Here is a 20148-nt window from a genome sequence, read left to right on the forward strand (position 1 = left end):
TCTCAGCCGTCGTTGACATCATCGAAAATTCTACCTCCAAAGGGACTTCTACCATTCTCGCCGGACAATTCCAGTGACAAGCCATCGAATGCTTGGTCCTGGGTGGGGTTGATCGGATTTACGTGGCAGTCGGCTTTCGGAGGCGATCTGCTTTTCAAAGACACAGAGTAAGTTTTCATCATATGATCTCATGCGGCATGATGATTCTGACTCCCTCTGCTGTGACAGTAGTCGCACGGGCGAAACAAAGGGGCCACGTTATTGCAGCGGTTCTGAACGAGAGCTGTCGAAGTGTGACGCGGGCAGCATTCAAGTTGTCAGTTAGCTCAATAGTTCTGCTAAATTGCGGCTTTTGCGGGGGTAGGCTTCAGGGAATGTGAGTGCTCGTCATGTAAATCTAAGACAGCGTCATGATGCTGAATCCAGGGCAGGGCAATCTGGCCGGAAAGATGCAACTTGTCTCCCAGTGTCGGTTTTGACGATCTGCTGGAAGGGTCTAGGTGGATCGCTTCAGTGTTTAGCATCAGTAGACTGTGCTGAAAGCGGGCATGAGCAATCAAGTCTTACGATTTCATCCAAGTTCGTTCTACGCCTCGAGCAATGTGTCACTGGCTGTGAGTCTTGGGACGAGATAAGTTTATGCTTGATCCAGATCCGGTGGTCCTCACACCGAATGATTAGACATGGCCTATATACATTTCTTGCTAAACTCAGGAGTAGGAAGCATCAATATAAACTAGGGTTAAAGGCAAAAGTTTGACCACATTGTGAGATTAATTCAGAACAAAGGCTATGCATAGATCATCATATATGCTCACAGAGCTACAGTTATATTTCACATTATGAGTCGACAGAGCTTCCGGTACATATGAGTCTTGATGTGGGATGGCGTGCGTACCCGAATGGAGCGGGAGAACCCAAGTTGCCTAGAGCAAGCTGAAATTTGTTCATCATCGTCTTTGTCGTCAATTCGAGTCTAATAATATGAATGCTGATTCTCAGTAGATTGACATTGCTATTTTCTGCCAAGAATGGCCGACAACGGTCGAGCTGAGTCTCACCAGTCTTGACGACAGCATTGCGTCTTTGCAATGATTGAGGGATCCGTGTTCAACCTTTTTCAACGAGGCTGGGGACTACTATGAGCTCTCTTTTTCTGAGAGAACATACTGTCTAACAGGATTTGCTGATATACTCCACGCTATTATTCATTCTCCACTAGTAAGTATAACACAAAGTCTTTCCCACTGGGTTGAGAAGATCATGGAGAGAAGCATTGCCAGCAAGAGCCCCTATATTGACCTCGAAATCCAAAGTCACATTCGTGCCCCCACAATCAAAAGGAGTGATGGGTCCGCCAACTTGATTCAGTCGAACTTCCAAGTCCTTGGACTGCCACTCCCATAAGATTCGATCCAGATTACCGTGATGCAAGTAGAATAGAGGGTCTATTGCAAATTCAGCGTGCTGCAAAGAACTGTACATAAATTGCACGGGGGGAAAGATCAGTCTTACCTCCTGGTGAGTTATAAGCGTCTCCAATGGTGCCCAAAACACCTCCCACGCCAAAGTGGCCACTTCCATGAATATTGGGTTGGTCAAATGTCGGTACGTTCTCAATAGCGAACGCGAAACTGGTATAGTCTGGTTGACCAAGAACGTGATCAACCAAGGCCTGCTGAGCAAAGAAGTTCATGATCCATGGCGTGAAGTCGCGCTTGAGGCACCCAGTGGATGGGACGTTGATCTTGAACCCAGGGTAAGTGAAGGGACCAGTCATGACACAGCCGCCTCCAGTATGACCGGTGATGTTGAGCGGGTTCTGCTCCGCAGTTGCATTGACGTAGGGTCCATTTCCTCCAAATCCGTACGTAGGATCAAAGATGGCTGTCTCATAGATAGCAGTGCTGTCGTTGTTGGTCAACGATGCGTCGAGAGACCAGTCCCAGTATCTGTAAAGGCCATTTTAGTCCATGATAAAGACAAGGCTATCACCAGTCTCAACGACTTACGGTTGGCCTCCTTCATAGCCGCACTCCTCTCTCAGAGCTGTCTCGTAGGTCGCAACGAAATATCGATGCCACAAAATGAAATGTCCCTGCCTCTTGGTGAGCTCATGCTCGTGGTTGTGCAAAACCGCGCGGAACGGAGACTACGAACTACCCAATGAATTGCTGGTGTCTGATTACTGTGGATTGCTTGAAAATCATCGAAACGGTTCTTCGCAGGCTCAAATCCCGACGTTGCTGTTATATCCTGGAGACACAGGACTGCATCGATGTACGATCTTTGCTGGATTTTACTCAAAGCTCTCCTGAAGCAAGTTCGGTCAGCATGGGACGGAACTATCAGGGCTATGAGGATTGTGCTCGGCTTACCATTCTTTGCGAACAGGGGGGTCCTGGCAAGTAGCTGAGGTGTTACTGTTAGTCGGCAAAGCTGCAACAAGCACCGTATAATAGGCGGCTAGAACAAGAGGAAGCATCCTGGAAAGAAGGCTTGTTCTCTCAAACCCCGTAGTCCTTGAGGATGAAGATCTACGAGGTTTTCCTTGAAGAAGACAACAACTATGATAAGCCTGCTCTGTACCCCGCATCTGCGTAGATTTACCACTGCAATTTCCCGCTTATCATTAGTCTGACAATCTCGAGGTCCCGCGCCCTGTCAGACATCGTGGTGGGTTCAAGGCACACATATGGGATACGGAGAAGCTTGGCGTTCTGGGAGGTCTGGCCCGTAGTCCCCCACACCCTCACAACCAATGCAGCTTAGAGCGGCAAACCCCGTCGTCTGTTGCACCAGGTGCTAATGCGAAATTGCACTACTTTTTCTTAGTCCTGCTACACCTTGCCTCTTACGATGTGCTTCCGCAGAGCGCGCCAATTCGTGGTCAAATCAATATTAAACAACTCTATTCTATGATCCGTAGCTCAAGTATTAAGATACAATGTTGCTATTTGTATATATCACGTCAAACCTTTTCACACACGGCACAATCTTTTGAAAACACCAATGTGTTCTCAAATGGTACATATCGCATATCAAGAGCCTACTCCAAGAGCTGTTTTATGATCTAAACTTCGTACTTCGAAATCGCTTAGACGACAAGCGTCACAGTATTTGGCGGAACTACTGAAAGATCAGTAAACGCGGAAACCTGGACGGGTTCTAAATTGCTGGAGGCACGGAATTTCTCCAAAAGCTTGGAACAAAGTTCATCTTTATCTCTCTAGCAATCGAGGTAACAGAATCATCAACACAAAACTACAATCCCTCAGTCTGATAGAATTATGGACCGTCATCAGGGTGTTCAAGAACCAGGGTGTTATTCTATGTACTCGTCACGAATATTGATGTGTTCCATTACAGCATCTCCGCTAGATATCGATACTTATTCATTGCCTCAACGGTTGTTATCCGAACACGCCTCGAGAAATTTGTAGAATGGCGATTGATGTGGATGAAAATCTTCATGTAAACAATGGACCAGTTCATAACTCTGCTTCTTCGTCATATAATGGAGGTGTTTGAAAATGCACGGATAGTTGTGAGTCTCTACGGAGGAGCCGGTGATGAGTAGCAACAAGCGCTGCTCGACAAATTCGGGCATCGATGCCTTTGCGCCAACGAGCAAGTTTCGGCTTTTGTCTTCAGGTCGGCGCCCTCAGCAGGTCAGGCTGCGAGTCTGGAAACCGTGACTTTAGAGGATCGACAGCGGTGAAAAGAGCGTAGTCCAGTGAAAAATTTATAGACTCGATAAAGACATTGACTCAGGACATGCTCGCCTTCAGTCCCCCGTTCAACGTGAAATCCCTACTCAGTGGTTCCTTCAGGGGATGCGTTCCGCAGCGTTGCTGTCCAGCAGAAGAATGTTGTTAAAAGCCTTGCTAGCAGCCATGGCTCATTTGAGCACTCTTAGTTCCAGAAAAGCCTACAGGCCTGCAAACCACAAGCACGCAGGCGAATATGGGAGCAAGGAAGCCCTCCCCACCTCGCTTTCCCTCACGCATCCTTCCATTTTCTTGGCCCAAGTGGTAGAAAGCTAGTGCACATGTGGAAGGAATGGCGCAGCCTGGCAGTATTAAGTGACCCCACTGGAAAAGTACGTAAGAAGCAGCCGAGCAACACAAGCCATTTTGCAAGTAGACTTTTAATACTTAGCGAGGGTGGCTAAATCAAAGGGTTGGCTAAACTGGGTGCACCCACGTTATTGGGTGTTTGCGTTGACCAAACAGTGTCCTATGAACTAGCGCCCTATTCTTCTCCTATCAAACAATTTGGCAACGCAATGCTCATAAAGCGGGTTTCGATAGGAAGGTGTGGCATGGCATTTCGTAGGTCAGGCCCAAGTTGGATTCAATGTTGCAGGTACACAGGGCTATGCACCTAGCCACGCTTGATGTTCATATGGCACCTGCCCAGGTGTCCCCACTTCCGTCGTCTCGCCCCTTCGGCATGCTTTCTCAACACTGCTTCCAGCAGCTTAGATCGGTCACAGCTCATGTTCCAGAGCAAGATTAGGGATTTCAAGCCCGTTTTTGGGAGTCTGCCGTTTTTGGACGTGCCAGTATCTTGCTCGTCTTACTTGTCGCCTGTAACTCTTCGAGTCAACTCCTTCTCACTCCAGCAAAATACCACCATGGCGATACCAGTACTGCTTCTAAACGATGGCAACAACATTCCAAAGGTGCGCACCCATTCTTCCACACGATCAATCATACCATGTAACCACCTAACTGAGATGGTTTGCCTCTCCAGATTGGATTTGGCACCGGCACTGCCTGGTATAAGAATGACCCGAAGGACCCGTTTGACCCCACTCTTGTCGAAGTCTTGAAGTCTGCTGTCAGCAAAGGCTTCATTCACTTTGACTGCGCTGATTCTTACGGAACCGAGCCTGAATTGGGGGTGGCGATCAAGGAGAGCGGTGTACCCAGAGAGCAGCTCTTCATCACAACAAAGGTCCAAGACGGTTGGGCTGACGTCGAAGGCGCTATCGATGAGAGCTTGAAGCGTTTGCAACTGGAGTATGTGGATCTGTAAGTTCACCACCATTTGGCTCTTTGTGGAGTTGCAGCTCATCCAGACCAATAATGTAGCTACCTACTTCACAACCCGTTCATCATTCCAACCGCCCAAGAATTGCAAGCCGCCTGGAAGGGCCTCGAAAATGCAAAGGCTTCAGGAAAGGCCAGATCCATCGGTATTTCCAACATGCAGCAAAACCACGTCGAGACAATTCTCCAGACGGCCACGATCACACCAGCAATCAACCAGCTCGAGTACCACCCATACCTCCAGCGGGCCCATGACTACATTACCTGGCTCCGAGAACAAGGCATCGTGGTCTCATCCTTTAAGGGGTTGGCACCGATCACTGTTGGAAAAGGTGGGCCTTTGGACGATATTGTGGCCAAGGCGGCAGCTTCACACGGTGTTGCACCCAGTACCATTCTGCTTCGATGGAGCCTGGACCAGAATGTCGTGCCAATCACAACAACAACCAGTATTGACAGAATGGATGATTATCTGGGAGCACTACAGCTCACTTTAACGAGGGAAGAAATGGAGGAAATCACTCGGACTGGCTTAACCCACCACTTCAGGTTTTTGGGGTCGACGTTACTTTGACGCCGATGATAGGTCCTAGATTCCCACGCGGGACTTCGCATGACTCTCGACATAACACATCCAAGCACTCCCTAGATGAAAGTGGTAACCGTGTCTTTACTTTCTCGTGCTTCTTCTCAATCGGCACCCTCCAAAACTCAGGCAGCAATCAATTGATATCAACTCTGCTTATCAGACCAATAGTTAAGGCTGGTGGCTGAGGTTCAGGGCGGTTGGCCCCTTCAGGGCCGAAGAGTCGTTCAGAGTGCAATGCTTTGATCATCAAGCTTGGTACTAAAGGAGAAGTGCGAGATCATAGTTTTTCGCCTATTAGTGCCATTATTGTAGCATTCGTAGGTCTCCTTCTAGCAACTTTTTGCTACATATGTGTGGGTCGCGGGTACCTTCGAAATGTGGAAAACGCTACCATCGACTTGCTTGACATTTCACAGTCTCTGCAAAACGATATGCCATGCCGACACTGCTGCGGCAGTCGATGACGGTTGTGAGTTGTGTGGAGGCTCATCAAGTTGGCGTTGACTCTGTGCATCTGCAGTCACACCGCTGTGCGTGGCAAGGCACATTCCTACGAGTCCCCATCTTTATGGGTTCACTCTGCGCTGGCTCGCGCGGATTGGCTCGCGATAGTGCTGTGCCGCAACTAGAGCCTCAAGTGCAGGGTTCTTTAGACCTTGCGCCCCTGCGAAAAGTGGGCCTGAGCTGCTGTTGCCTATTAGGCAAAGCAGTGTGAGGCCCATGCGAGGAATCTCGAAAGTAAACACGATGATGGGATTGCCTGTGTATATATATACCTAAATACCTAGTATAACTGATAATATAATTATTTATGTCCTCGTCATCATTAAGACCACATTGCTCCTCTGATCACACAGCCGGCAAACTTGCATAGATCTCCCCATCGCCGCTAAACTCCAGGGTTTACATAGTCTTCGCCTACGAAGAGAAGCACATCCCCGTCATACTCAGCACAATGGCAGCCGCAAGGAGAAAGCCCACCACCCGTGGCGGCAAGCTGTCCCAACCGCTGCCGTCAACAGCTTACGCCGGGGCCGGCACCGGCAAGCGCAGCGGTGCAGACTACGCCGCCCTCCAGGCCGCCAAACAGGAGGCCGAGCGCCGCGAGCACCTGGCGGCTGACCGGCGCCGCGCCGATGCCAAATGGCGGCCCAAGATCCCCGAGGTGCGCAAGTTCTCAAACTTTGAGGCCTTCAAGAACCGCTTCCACGAAGTTGGCGACCGTGATTACGCTATCGAGGTCCTTATGGCCGCGCCCAACCTGCAGGCGCAGATCCGCAAGGAGCAGGCAGCGCGCCGTAAGGAGGAGATGGCGAGGACGCGCCAAAAGTATGGGATGTTTTATGGGCCCCAAGGTACGTTTATGTATGGTTTTAGCCTTCTTGATGATGGAGGATTTCACTGACTGTTGATGTCCCAGTATACGCCTATGAGCCGCCAATGATGGGCAAGACGGGCGGTAGCGACAAGAAGTTTCCTGCTCCCGATGATGTAAGTAATCAGTCGCTTTCATCCACTCAGGACAAATTGTCAGGTGGCCGTGAAATTTCGCCGTGGCGGCTGTGAACAGGAAGCTGATCATCACCAGGGTCAACTCCAAGGAACCAACATGATGCGGATCCGCATAAATTCCCAGGCAGTCCTGGGCCATCTTACCTCGTTGCTGGGCGAGACCGAGAGAAGATCCACTCCCAGGACGTTCGTACGCCCCTTCAAGCCGCTGATCTACTACCAGCAAAAGATGAAGGACGTCTTGGCTGCTCTAGAGGAGAAATGGAGCGATGTTGAGGGCTTGGAGGAGGAGGACTCCGAGACTTCTATCGAGACTGCTGATGACATCGAGTTCGTCGGTGAGTCCAGCGTCGAGCCTCCCAAGGCTGCGGCGCAGCGTGATGAGGCGGCCGACGATTCTGCGAATGATGACGACGACGAAGACTACGATGACTCCGACCGAAAGTCGCTCCAGTCGATCGATTCCAACGCAGAGGATCAGGAGATCATCATGGACGGGTTCCAGGCGCTCCGGGACATGCGCTGCTACGTGAACTTCGTCGAGACCGAAGTAATGCCTCTATACAATCAGTATAATGGTACGTCGGCGACCAAGGTTCGCTACGAGGACCTCTGGTCGCTGTTCCGTGTCGGAGACTTGATCTATATGCCCGCGAGCAACGACAATAGTGGGCGGTACCACGAGCTTTGGAGAGTGTACCGAATCAAAAGCCCTCAACCAGACAGTTAGTACTTTTCTGCCGTGGTGATTTGACAAATAAAACTAATCAATCGTGCCACAGTCAAGTATCCGACGGCAGGCTATGGTTGGCTCGAAGATTTCCGCGAAGAGAAAGAAGATGAAAGGTTCACCATCTGTGCCTACTACATCGATCATGACGGTGCCGAGTTTGGTGCCGTCCGCCACAAGTTCTTCGTTGACGCTTTCCCCGGAGAGCGATCTATCGATTCGCTCGAGGTGTTCCCCATCCGCTTCGCCGAGAACCATGAACAGGTCCTCGAGAGCCACAAGAAGCAGGGCCGCGACTTCAAGAGATACCTGAGCCCCAAGGAGCGACACCAGGCCTACAACGCGTGGACCGTCACCCGCAACCCGCCCCACGACCCGTACGACTACAATGATCGCGATGCAGAGGTTCTCCGCAACGAGGATGGCCAGCACTGGCGCCACCCCGAGTACGTAGAAAGCGACGTGATCGTCGACATGAACGAAGCGTTCCAGCGGAATTCGGACTGGCGGCCCACCTTCCACCGCCCCAAATCCGTTAAGCCCATCACCTGCAACTTCGAAGAGGACGAGATGAAGATTCAGCAGTGGCTGAACGGCTCTCGCTCCAAGCTCGCTTTCGCACAGACCGAGGTCATCCAGATGACGGATGGCGTCGAGCTGCGACAGCGCCGTGAGAACCTAGCCGTGGACACCTTCCTGAGCCAGCGCGTACGCAACTCGGGCCGCAGCAGCCGCCAGGTCAAGTTTACGGAGCCGATGGACCTCTGCGAGGAGGATCTCGTCCTTCTCCCCAAGCGCATGTTCTCGTACGTCCTGCGCGAGCGCCGCTTCGTGCCCATCGACATCAACTTCCTCAAGCCGATCCGTCGTGAGCAGGGCGTCTTCGAGAACCTACGCATCTTGAAGGACTACAAGGACATCGTCCGTGGCCTCGTGGGCTCCCACTTCGAGAAGAAGACCATCGAGCGCAAGTACATTGACATCGCCACAGAAGGTCCCAGTCAGGATCTCATCCAGGGCAAAGGTCGGGGTCTCGTTGTCCTCTTGCACGGAGTTCCGGGTGTAGGCAAGACAGCCACCGCCGAGGCCGTGGCCATGGAGAACCAGAAGCCCCTGTTCGTCATCACCTGCGGCGACCTGGGTCTTTCGCCGTCCGAAGTCGAAAGGTCCCTGACCAACGTGTTCCGCCTGGCGCACATGTGGGACTGCGTGTTGCTGCTCGACGAGGCTGACGTCTTTTTGTCGCAGCGGTCTAAGCAGGACATGAAGCGCAACGCGCTTGTCTCGGTCTTTTTGCGCGTGCTCGAGTATTACAACGGCATCCTCTTCCTGACCACTAACCGCGTGGGCACCATCGACGACGCCTTCAGGTCGCGTATCCACATGTCGCTCTACTACCCGCCTCTAGACAAGGCGCAGACGCGCGACATCTTCCGCCTCAACGTGGCCAAGCTGCGCGAGATCGAGTCGCAGAGACACCAGCTCACAGGAGAGCCGGCCTTGCTGATCAAGGAGGCCGAGATTGTCGAGTTCGCCAGCAAGCACTACGAGGAGCACGCGCGCATGTCGGGCTGCTGGAACGGCCGCCAGATCCGCAATGCGTTCCAGATCACGAGCAGCTTGGCTCACCACAACTACGCCGACCAAATGGCGCTGGCGAGGAGCCGCGGCCAGCAAGGTCCTGCTGGACCCGTGCTGGATCGAGCTCTGTTTGAGAAGGTCCAGATGTCGACGCAGTCTTTTGAGAGGCACATGAGGGAAACGCGGGGAGGTGATCTGGACTTGGCTTTGCGGAACACATTCGACCAAGACAAGTTTGACTGATGTTACACACGTTGAAATTTCTAAATTATTGTTGTTCTTAGCAGATAGTGAAACACAAATTGGTATTGTGCGGTGCATTAACTTTAAGCCTTCTGGTCTTTGTTGTCACTTATCATCATCGCCCGTGTGATAATCGTACTCCTGACCTGGTGAATCATTTGAGCCCTAAACCAAACTTCGTGCCCATCGGTTGGTATTGAATGCTAAAGAGTGATCCGACGTGCTCCACAAACTTCAAAGCCGTCCTTCTTGGTTTCTACGCTGCTTTGAGACGCTCAACAAGATTTATCGTTGGGGAACAAGCTCTCTGTCAATTGATAGCACTGTACTTCAGCTTCGTCATTCATACGCTGACAAGCCAAGAGTCTCGTCGGCTAGCGGGCCTTTCGTGTGAGGTTCGAATGTGTCGACTACCTGCCGGCTATCGCTCCCAGAATCTTTGGCTCGACAACCGGAACACAGACCTCGAGCCATACATTATAATACAAGTCCTGTACTGTGTGAAAGGCTATTGTGACTTCCAATCGGAAAAATCTATTTTTGAAGATCGCATTTGCCCAGCACGTTTCGTCTCGGTCGTGATCGGCACGAAAATGGCATCACCGTAGTCTCACATGTCATAAAACGTGGGGAAGGTGGAGAGAGCAAGACAAATGCAGGTTGGAGGGAACGAAATGAAATTCATTCGTTGATAATGTTGTCGGATAGGCAAAACGGATTTGAATGTTATCTTGGCTCCAACTGATACTGCCGGAATTTGAATTGAGGCAAATCTACACCATATCCCATCGCACGCAAGTCCACCCCCAACTTCCACCACAGGGATATGCGTTGCCTGATTCAAAGAACTGCTCTCATGCTGAAAGCAGCACATTAACCAGTGTAGTCTCAAATCACGCCTTGGTCACCAGGTAGTGGGTGGCTGGCAACCACAAATAGGACCGGTGGATTGCGCCATCGTCTCTGCCATAGATCGGAGCAATGGGAACAGAAAGTCAATTTTGGGCCTATATAGATACTAGGGGGCGCCCTCGTGCTCGTGGACTGAACTTTCACTACTCTAGACTTACACATGAGAGGTTGCTTGCGGGTCTTTATCCAGTCTGTGAGGATAATCCACTGCCACCAAGCCCTTGGTGCTCATTGAAATTTTCAACATGTCCCCATCCGCCACTGAAACAACCACCACGGTGATTGAGAACGTGAAAGCCGCCTTGACACCTTCAAAGCAAGAGGGGGACGGAGAGAACAATGATCAGTCAGCTGACATTGATGTGCTGCCAAAGCTCGAGGTTAATCATCGCGAACCATTAAAGCTCAGCGGTGCCCTGGACCAGTTCAAGGCATTCGATGTAACCCCAGTCATCGGGCGCGAGTTCATTGACGCTGATCTAGCCGAATGGCTTCGAGCCCCAAACTCAGACGAGCTGATCAGAGACCTTGGAATCACCAGTACGTAGTATTATTCTCTCTGAACTTGGGTATATACGTGTCCCTGTCTAGGAATTTGGTGAGCAATGCTGCATCTGGAACATCACAACTGACTGAAGGCTGTCTCGATGCTGTAGTCTCACAGCGGGGCGTTGTCTTCTTCCGCAAGCAGGACAATATCACCGACGATCTCCAAAAGGGACTTGTGCAGCGTCTGGGGGAACTAACGGGGAAACCGACCACTTCCAAACTGCATATTCACCCGGTGAACAACGCATCGAGGGAGCATGGAGGCAGGGACGATGAGATCAGCGTCATATCTTCTGAGCAGGCCAAAAAGCTCTATTCCGATCGCTACAAGTCGATTAACAATAATAACCGGCAATCCGCAAAGAGTCTGTGGCACTCGGATATTACCTTTGAGAAAGTCCCTAGTGACTATGCCTTGCTGAGACTTACTCAGCTGCCAAAGACTGGAGGAGGTATGATAACATCTCGCCCTCCTGGAGCTTCCCACCTCAAAAAAAGATAAAAGCAACTGACAGAGCCCTGCAGATACACTTTGGGCCTCGGGGTACGAGCTCTATGACCGCATCTCGCCGACACTCAGAAGCTTCCTCGACACGCTCACGGCATACTATGCTCAGCCAGACTTCAACGCAGCAGCCGAGAAGAACAACTTCAAGCTTTTCGCCTCGGCGCGCGGCGCCCCTGAGAACGTCGGTGAAATCCTCGAGGCCATTCATCCTGTCGTGCGCACCAACCCCCTGACTGGCTGGAAGTCTGTGTTCGCTGTGGGCCACCACGTCAAGCACATCCACGGTCTATCTGATGACGAGTCCAAGTACTTCTTGGATTGGTTCGTCCGCCTGATTGTGGAGAACCATGACCTGCAGGTTCGTCACCGATGGAATGACGTTAATGATCTCGCCATCTGGGACAACCGCAGCGTCTATCATTCTGCGACGCCAGATTACGTCGGCGAGGAAGGTTTGGGGGAGAGAAAAGGGTCTCGGGCAGTCAGTCTGGGGGAGAAGCCTTACTTCGATCCGCAAAGCAAGAGCAGACGGGAGGACAAAAGGAACGCTTGATATACGAGCATTCGGAGGCTAGTCAAGTTTCCAGTCTGAAACATATCTGTAAAGACGCGCTATGATATGTATCGCACACAAGCCTTGTTGAAAATGGGAACCAGCACGTAGACTGAACTCGCAATGTCACGCAATTTACACTCTGCTTGTCATGAAGCAAACGTGCAGTTATGTGAATGGTAAAGAAGGAAGTTGATTATTAAAGATATATCACTCAATGTAAGCTGGGAGCTGTAACCCCCAGCGACCATACATCTGATGCAAAGAAAATCACGTCATTTGGCTGGCAATCGCAAATACTAGTATATTATAGTATGCTAGAGGAACACTCTATTTTAACAACGCAATTAGCAGTGGAGATAATTCTTACCTTTAAGACGCTAGTACTACTACTGTTCTGTATCAAATATCACCGGGATGATCATGCGCTTCCAGGCCGACACGAATCGGCTTGGGGAGCCCATTACAGTTGTGTATGTCCAAAGCAACTTCCATCACGTACCATGGGCCCGCTATTCTGGAAGCTTCAAGCGCGCCTTGTTCCGTAGTGTGATACAGAGGCATAAGCGTGTCTTCATCTTGGGGCAGGATCCACGCATCTAGCGGCACTGGCAAGCCCTGGGGTGCAGCTTGAAGAACCTCAAGCAGAGGTCTTAGATCGGGCAGTTGATTGCTGGCAGAATCAACAAGGTCGGCAAGAACTGAGTGGACATCATTGTTCAGATAGTGCCAAAGCTCATCTCTGTCATCTGTTAGATCTGGGCCAGTTTCTAACCAATTCTCAAGATTCATGCAGACCATAAAGACGTCCTCAGGAAACTTGTTGCTAGCATTGGTTAGTGCACCTTGCTCGGCTTCTCCAAAGTCAGCGATGTAAAAGTTAGGAGCCTCGTTGCGAGAGACCTCCAAAAAGATATTCTCGTCGTGGAGATCAGCGTGTAGAACATTGCAGCTGCTTATGAAATTGAGCGCGGCGACGACATGAGTTAGCAATCTCAAGATTAGCGAGCTCGGCATCGCCTTTTTCGCTCGCACGTACTTCATGTACAACTCACCTACGCTACCACCGTTGTAATACTTCAGATAGAATACGCGGGACCACAGCCTTGTCCCTGGCCCCTGGACCGCCCACACATCGTTGGCCGAAAATAGGCGAACTATATTGGGTTGCTCGTCCCGTTGCGCAGCCTGCTGCTGAAGATAAAAAAGAACGTTCTCGCGATCTGGGATATTCTTCTCCGCTTCGCAGAGACGCTCGGTTTTCACCTTCCTCACCAGCAGATCACCCGATTGTACGTGTAGGACAAGCTGTGCTTGCGAGCTTGCTCCGTAGCCTAGACTTTTGACGAAGAGGTATTGGTCTTGGCCTTCAACGAAAACGTGGCCGAATCTATGGATGCGGTCGCCGTTGGCCATTTTGAAGACAAGATGAAGTTTTATGAGGTGAGTTTAGCCGCAGCGTTCTGCCAATTTGGGTGGATATCAAGCGTTGAGCGACTTGTGGCGCTGGCCTATATCGTCTTTTAAATTCGATCTACTGGGCACGATTAGTTAATGTGTTTGTTGCCGTAATAGCGTCCAGGACAATGCTTCCGTACTGTTGCTCTTGCCGCTCATTGACAAGAAAGAAGCAAATATATACGCAGAGATAAATGGCATTGTTCTCTCGAAGGGATGTCATTATACTCGGGATGAAAGAGCTTAGTGCTACAATTTATTTCACTCGACTCAAACCGTTTTTGGGACAACCTCCTTGTTGGATTGGTAGTACAGTGATAGCAAACCAATCCACAAATCTATCACTACTTGCTTGGAATCATCGCCTCAACTGATCGAGCCTTCCTGCCCCAGTCATAGAAACCATATACAAATCCACCAGAGAATACCAATGTACAATAAGTGAACGGCACGAGTTGGATTGCGATGCAAGTTATCGGTGTTTAGGACCCGATAGCCCTACGCTTGATTGATGGCCCACCTTCGTCTTGCCCACCGTTGCCACTGTCAACGACATCCCCTGTCGACCTCTTGCTTTGTACCAATATGCCAACTACTCGGTGAGAGAAATCCTGTTCAAGCTGCGTGGAAAATGGTCCATTTGGGACTACCTGTGCCTTGTATCTCTCGATGTGGTCTTGTAGGCCTTGATCCCCGTACATCTTGAGGGCTGTTCTCATAGTGAGCCACATTTATCACCATCTATAGTCTGTTGTCTGAAGACTTACTGGTAACATCATAGACGTCTCGTCCGTAAGCAACCCAGACAGGTCTCCGAAGCGGAGGTGACCATCCCCGAATGGAGATGTCATACCTTTCCGGAATGTTGATAATCGACCCGTCATGAAGAGCCAGCTCTTCAGGAGTGATTTCAGGTAAAGGAGGTATCATCTTGGCAACGATGAGCTCCCTCTTGGATACTACTTTCTTCAGGCCCGCCGACGGATCAACCACAATATCCACTCTCATTCTCTGGGACGCGTCTGTCCCACCGAGCGATCTAGTTGCCTCTCGCATCTCCCGCCAGCCAGATACCATCATCCTGTTGATAGCTGCAAAGATCCTGTTAGCAATATTTCTCATATTCCCCTTGAGTTCGACTTTGAGAGAGATGTATCTGAGGAACTTTCATCGAGGAAGGGCGAGGAGGTATCCCATGAGCGACTTACGCCCTAGGTCGTACACCAGGCCATGTATTACGACCTGGTCATTAGCAGCGGGCATACGGCTCTCGCGTACCACACGGCCGATTCTAAGGAAATCGTAGTCCGTCAGACACTGATCGGCATTGCCATGGTACCGGAGAAATTCTGCTGTCGAATCTTTGCCAGCCCATTGCTTCAATAGTGTTGTACCACCGGGATGAGATTCCACGAAATCTATGTCCTTGTTATTGCACTTCGAAGAAAATATTGCAGTGGTGGAGGGGTATTAAATAGACTCACCAGTCAGATCGTAGACTTTGTCTCTGATTATGGTATACATTCCAACCTCTCGATAAGTATGCCAGGCAACTTCCTTCGTCGTGTAGATGCTCTCGTGGAAAGCGTCCGGACCATCACCGGGCCTAGGCTCAGCCAATATAGCGCACCTATGCGGTCGAAGATCTTCTATTAACTGGTACGGGTCGATGGTTCCGTTTGCGATAATCGCCTGCATAGGATTTCTACCTGGCTGAGACCTGAGTAGTTCCCGCTGAGTATGGCTTCTGAAAGGGAAGTCTTGAAGTTTTGCGTCAGCGAAAATGAGAGCAACTACATTTTTCACACAATATTTCGAGCCCGGCTTACTTGTAATATCAAAAACGTCTTTACCGATGACAATCCACAAAGGTCGCCCAGTCCCCCCGTGCCGCTCTGCGATATCCTCCTGCCTGAACGGCCGTATCAATTTTCCAAGTGGCTGATGTGATTCCCTGAGCTGCCGCTGAAATTCGGGTAGGGCTTTGAGTCCAAGAAGAGTCTTCTGAATGATAGATGTGATGTTGAATGTGTTCGCCAAGCTGGCAGTTCTTCTCGCTTCAACAGCATCTGCCCAACAAATTTTAATGACAACAAAAACACCAATCGCAAAGCTTCAAGTTTGTGCGCTGCGGTCACAAGCATTCGGGAAGGCTTAAAACTCACCCGTAACATCGTAGATGTCAAAACCTTGGCTCCCATCATCGACGAGTGCCCACAAGTCCGTGCGAATTTGGTGGTTTCCAACCTCGCCTATTGTGTGATATCTGGTACGATCTGGTTGACCTGCCGGGGCTGAAGCCCCTCCTAGGCTGAGACCCTGCATGGTATTAGAAGGAGGTTGACCTCCTTGGTTTGGTGCCTGCGGCACATTACCCATGTACTGCTGTGGTGCTGGCCCATTGTAATTCGTTGCTGGCCCAGAGGGCGTCGTCCCGACATGACTCTGATTTGACGGCCTGATCCAGCCTCTTATCCCCAGGTTGAAACTGGGCAACCATTCATACTGGTCCGTCACCTTGGAATCGGCCTCAGCCTGGTCGAGTGCAACCAAGAAGGCCTGCTCGATGTCACGTGGTACTGTAGATTGCTTTAAGCGCTCGGTGACCCTGATTCTCAACTCTTCCAATAGGGTGTCTCGATCACCAAATTTATCGCCCGCTCTCACTGGGACATGGCGTCTATTTATAGTCGTCTTCTCGGATGCGTAGCGGCCAGTGGCGTCGATTGCGTAGGGCGAACCCCCCAATCCAGATTCACTTGTGTCTGCAAACTGACGAGCAGACGCGCTTGGTTCCCAATTGCTCTGCTGGATGTTGAAAGTTTCGGTCCTATCAATTTCATCACGTCTGGGCATAACGGCCCACATTAGGAACGCAACGGCGTCAACAAACCAATCCACGGGATCCAACTCCAGTAACGTCGTCTTATCCCACCAGGCATCGTTTCTGATACATGTGAAGTTTCTGAGGAGCTTCTCAGCTTCGAGCTCGTCGCGTTGTACGTGCGCAGCTCTAAACTCCAGTATACCGCTCCGGAGTAAAGACCGACTGTGCACGGTATAATACCAAAGCTTTTCATTTGGTGTATACCTTCATAATCTCAATCATCAGATTACTATATCATCATTGTTCGACGGCTGCCAGAACGTGGTGGATAGAGCGCATCTGGAAGACGCCGATGAAGAGAGGGTTAATCAAGGAAGCCTTACCATGGCCGCAAAGTCTGCCATAACCTCTTGCGAGCAGCGAACGTACTACGAAGCTGAACAAGTTCTTGATGAAACTCGGGTCTTACGTGTTGCATTTCACATCGTATGTATCCACTCGGTTGTGTCCACGACCTTATTCGCCGTACAATCTGCGGCAGTCGCAAAGCCTCCAGCCCGTACTTGGAGTAGACGGAATCCCAAAATGCTGCGCTGAAATAACCACTACTTACGGAGAGGGGGATAATGAATTGACGCCACCTTTGATCCCGATGCAACCGTTCATTAACCCCGCTAGTGGTCTTCAAAATTGCGTAGTTGGGGAACTCTTCGAATGAGAAGAGCAAAAGCCTTTGGTTCCATCGCTGACGGGTGAGTGGCATTGATGGGGGAGGGTCACCGAAGACCCTCCCCCCGAATATTGCTGTTTCCCAAGCAAAGCCAATCTCGTTGACCCATTGAGGTACGCCTGCAAGTTCATAGAACTAATCCTGGTATGAGCAAAGATACCATGGCACATATTGGCCGCTGCTTACAGGTTCCTGTCCCAAGCGTGGTCCAGTGGCAGACAATACAAATCTGTTGTGCACCATCCACATAGCATGCTATAAAAATATGTTAGCTGGCAGTTCGATGACGGAATGCCTTATTCCGAGTTGACGTATGGGACTCCCAGCGAATTTCCCTACGCTTCCCGAGGTCGCGTACTCCACAACAATCGGCGACACTATCCTTGTCGTCTCTTAACCTTGCGCACAAGACAAGCCCCGTTTCTTAGGCACAAGAATTTGATTAGACTTGAACTTACTGACATTTCATGCACTAACTAGCTCAGGTTTAGCAGACTCTTCCGCAAGACAGCACCGAAGGATGAGAAAGGTACTTACAGTTTTCGTGAAATTCAACCTAGACAGTGCTTTCTGAACATTGGAAGTAGTACTATCTATCAGAGGCCAAATCATACCAGGATTAATCAATATCAGCACATAATGTGTGTTCACCGGGCTCGGAGGGTGTCTACCGGTCTCGTCGGTCATTGGCCTTGTAACACCAAACTACTCGCTATAGCGTCAGCAGATATTGTTGTCATCATGCAAGGACTTTGAATAATGACATGTTGGAGGGAAGTTATCGTCGCATTCTAACATGTTCGCGGTGAAAGCGCAAGGTCCAACATACCACTTTGGCAGTCCTCCCCGTAGCGCTTGGAGGAATGAAGGAAATAATTATTTTTGCAGCATAATTCTTGAACGTGCGCAGTACACCATCGGGATCAAAGTTGGCTGGATCTCTAGCCAACATCGGATTGCCACTGATATTGTAAGGCGTTTGCCCGAACCAACGATTTGTTTCTCTGTTGATAGACAGAAGAGCAGAGTACCTACACGCTGCTTGTCAGCTCAAATATATCTCATTTCCACAACACCCATTACATGAGCACATACAAGGGATGGCGAGCTGATGCCTTGAATAGGCGATTGGCTAGCTCGAGGCAGGGTCTCAGCACATTCCACAAAACCGGATTATCGACATTGAAGGTCGCTCCGTCTGAAAGCTCGGGATAGAGCGACTGCCCAGCAAACCCTTGCAGGATGGGCTCATTGAGATTATACCATCTTTCCTGCAATATCATGCAAAGGTTAATTATTGAGTGTCTTTAGCCTATGATCATGAAGCCAGACATGGCTGATGTCACGGAAGATCTGAATATAGGCAGTTGGGACGGGGACTTCACCTTGCAGAACGCGGGCTCCCAGTTATCTTCGTCGATTGAAAAATCGCAATCTCTGAGAGAGGCATCTGAATTGAAGACAGCGGCCTCAGCTGCAAGACATTAGTTGGCCGAAATATAATCCGAGTCGATGAATCAGGCCCCAGCCCGGCACCATGTGTGGAACAACGCTTGTTTCAACGCTCGAGTACTTGTGGTGCAAACATACAAGTATGAAACCCCCCGATTTGTGCTCTCTGATGATATTCCTCCTGGAACAGGAGGTCAATCTCCTCATCGCCAGGCTCTGGTAACGGGGTTTCGTCGGCAGTAAGAGCTCCGTAGTTGTCTATATCGATCTCTGGAAACCTGTGTTTCTCAAGTCAATGACCAGGCCAGCCCAGAAAAGCAGAAAGCAGTACCGAGAATGCAATCCAGATGAATGACTGGCTCTAAATGGATATCGTTCCGAGATTCCGAACCTCGCCGCCCACGGCGTGGGTGGCGTATCTGGATCGGCAGGTTCAGGGGCTGTGGGTGCCGTTTCTGGGTTGGGAGGCCCAGATGCCATGTTATGATGTCGGCTCAGGCTTGAATGCTTGTTTGTCAATGAGTGTGATATCAAAAGTGTAGGTCAAATCTCAGGAAATTTTGTGTTCACAAGGTTGGAAGAGAAGTCTGTTGCAAATTTGGCGTACATGCAAGCTGCCGGAAGCTACTACAGGGAAGTGCGCATTCACTAAAGCACTTATAAATTACACTTTAAAAACTCGCCCTTTACTAAAGCAAACTTAGCTAAAATAATAACACTTTTATTAATACTTTATTACTTATTATATAATTTATAATACTTTATAGTTATAAGCTTAACTTATTAATTTATTTTTCCTCTTAATTAAAAGTATTAAAAATTTATAAAGTAAAAAATTTATTTAATAAATTTTTAATTACTTTTTTTATATATATTATTTAGTATATTATATTATTTTTAATAAACCTTTTTTTTTATTATAAATTTAATTTAATTATATTAATAATAAAAATTAATATACTTTTTAATAGCTTTTTAAAATAATTTATAAATAATTTATATTTATAATTTAACTAATATATATTTTTAAAATTATATTATAAACTAAAAAAATACTAAAAGTATATAAATTTAAATATATTTAATAATAAGCTATAATTAAATTTATAAAATATAATACTTTTTTTTAAAAAATAATATATTAAATATTTTAAAAAGTAAAATATTAAATATTAAATAAAATTTAATATATAATAAATAAATTAAATTATTAATAAACTAAAAAATAATACTTTTAAATTTATTTTAATACTTTTATTAATATATATATTAAAAAAACTTATTAAATTTAAAAAACTTACTATTAATAAAGCTATAAAGTATTATAATTTTTATTTAAAAAATATAGCTATTAAAAAAATAAGTAATAATAAAATAAATAAAATAATTAATAAAATTTAATTATAAATTTAAAAAAATATAAATAAATTAATTTTTAAATTTAACT

General features: G+C 48.6%; 5 protein-coding genes across 5 annotated transcripts; 2 read left to right on the plus strand and 3 right to left on the minus strand.

Annotated features, from left to right (window-relative positions):
* Positions 1-1218: 1218 nt before the first annotated feature.
* J7T55_007267 (oligosaccharide translocation protein rft1 protein) lies at positions 1219-2381 on the minus strand (the record flags this gene model as incomplete). Its single annotated transcript, XM_053133979.1, has 4 exons — positions 1219-1448; positions 1516-1952; positions 2013-2152; positions 2379-2381. The coding sequence occupies 4 exons, from the start codon at positions 2379-2381 to the stop codon at positions 1219-1221; spliced, it is 810 nt and encodes a 269-aa protein (XP_052988311.1).
* A 2258-nt stretch (positions 2382-4639) lies between these two features.
* Positions 4640-9712, plus strand: J7T55_007268 (aa family; the record flags this gene model as incomplete). Its single annotated transcript, XM_053133980.1, has 8 exons — positions 4640-4687; positions 4759-5039; positions 5100-5606; positions 6063-6115; positions 6558-7001; positions 7067-7137; positions 7235-7883; positions 7941-9712. 8 exons carry the CDS (start codon positions 4640-4642, stop codon positions 9710-9712), a joined length of 3825 nt encoding a protein of 1274 aa, XP_052988312.1.
* A 1157-nt stretch (positions 9713-10869) lies between these two features.
* J7T55_007269 (taurine dioxygenase) lies at positions 10870-12234 on the plus strand (the record flags this gene model as incomplete). The annotated part of the gene is made up of 3 exons (XM_053133981.1): positions 10870-11164; positions 11281-11625; positions 11699-12234. The coding sequence occupies 3 exons, from the start codon at positions 10870-10872 to the stop codon at positions 12232-12234; spliced, it is 1176 nt and encodes a 391-aa protein (XP_052988313.1).
* Positions 12235-12636: 402 nt separating this feature from the next.
* Positions 12637-13650, minus strand: J7T55_007270 (uncharacterized protein; the record flags this gene model as incomplete). The annotated part of the gene is made up of 1 exon (XM_053133982.1): positions 12637-13650. The coding sequence occupies one exon, from the start codon at positions 13648-13650 to the stop codon at positions 12637-12639; it is 1014 nt and encodes a 337-aa protein (XP_052988314.1).
* A 524-nt stretch (positions 13651-14174) lies between these two features.
* Positions 14175-19181, minus strand: J7T55_007271 (uncharacterized protein; the record flags this gene model as incomplete). Its single annotated transcript, XM_053133983.1, has 14 exons — positions 14175-14401; positions 14460-14783; positions 14901-15110; positions 15177-15452; positions 15522-15761; positions 15858-16764; positions 17133-17368; positions 17436-17504; positions 17864-17954; positions 18079-18280; positions 18345-18520; positions 18635-18723; positions 18840-18979; positions 19033-19181. 14 exons carry the CDS (start codon positions 19179-19181, stop codon positions 14175-14177), a joined length of 3336 nt encoding a protein of 1111 aa, XP_052988315.1.
* Positions 19182-20148: the final 967 nt, after the last annotated feature.

Source organism: Diaporthe amygdali (genome assembly GCF_026229845.1).
Source record: "Diaporthe amygdali strain CAA958 chromosome Unknown NODE_40_length_369474_cov_65_526704, whole genome shotgun sequence".
Lineage (NCBI taxonomy): Eukaryota > Fungi > Ascomycota > Sordariomycetes > Diaporthales > Diaporthaceae > Diaporthe > Diaporthe amygdali.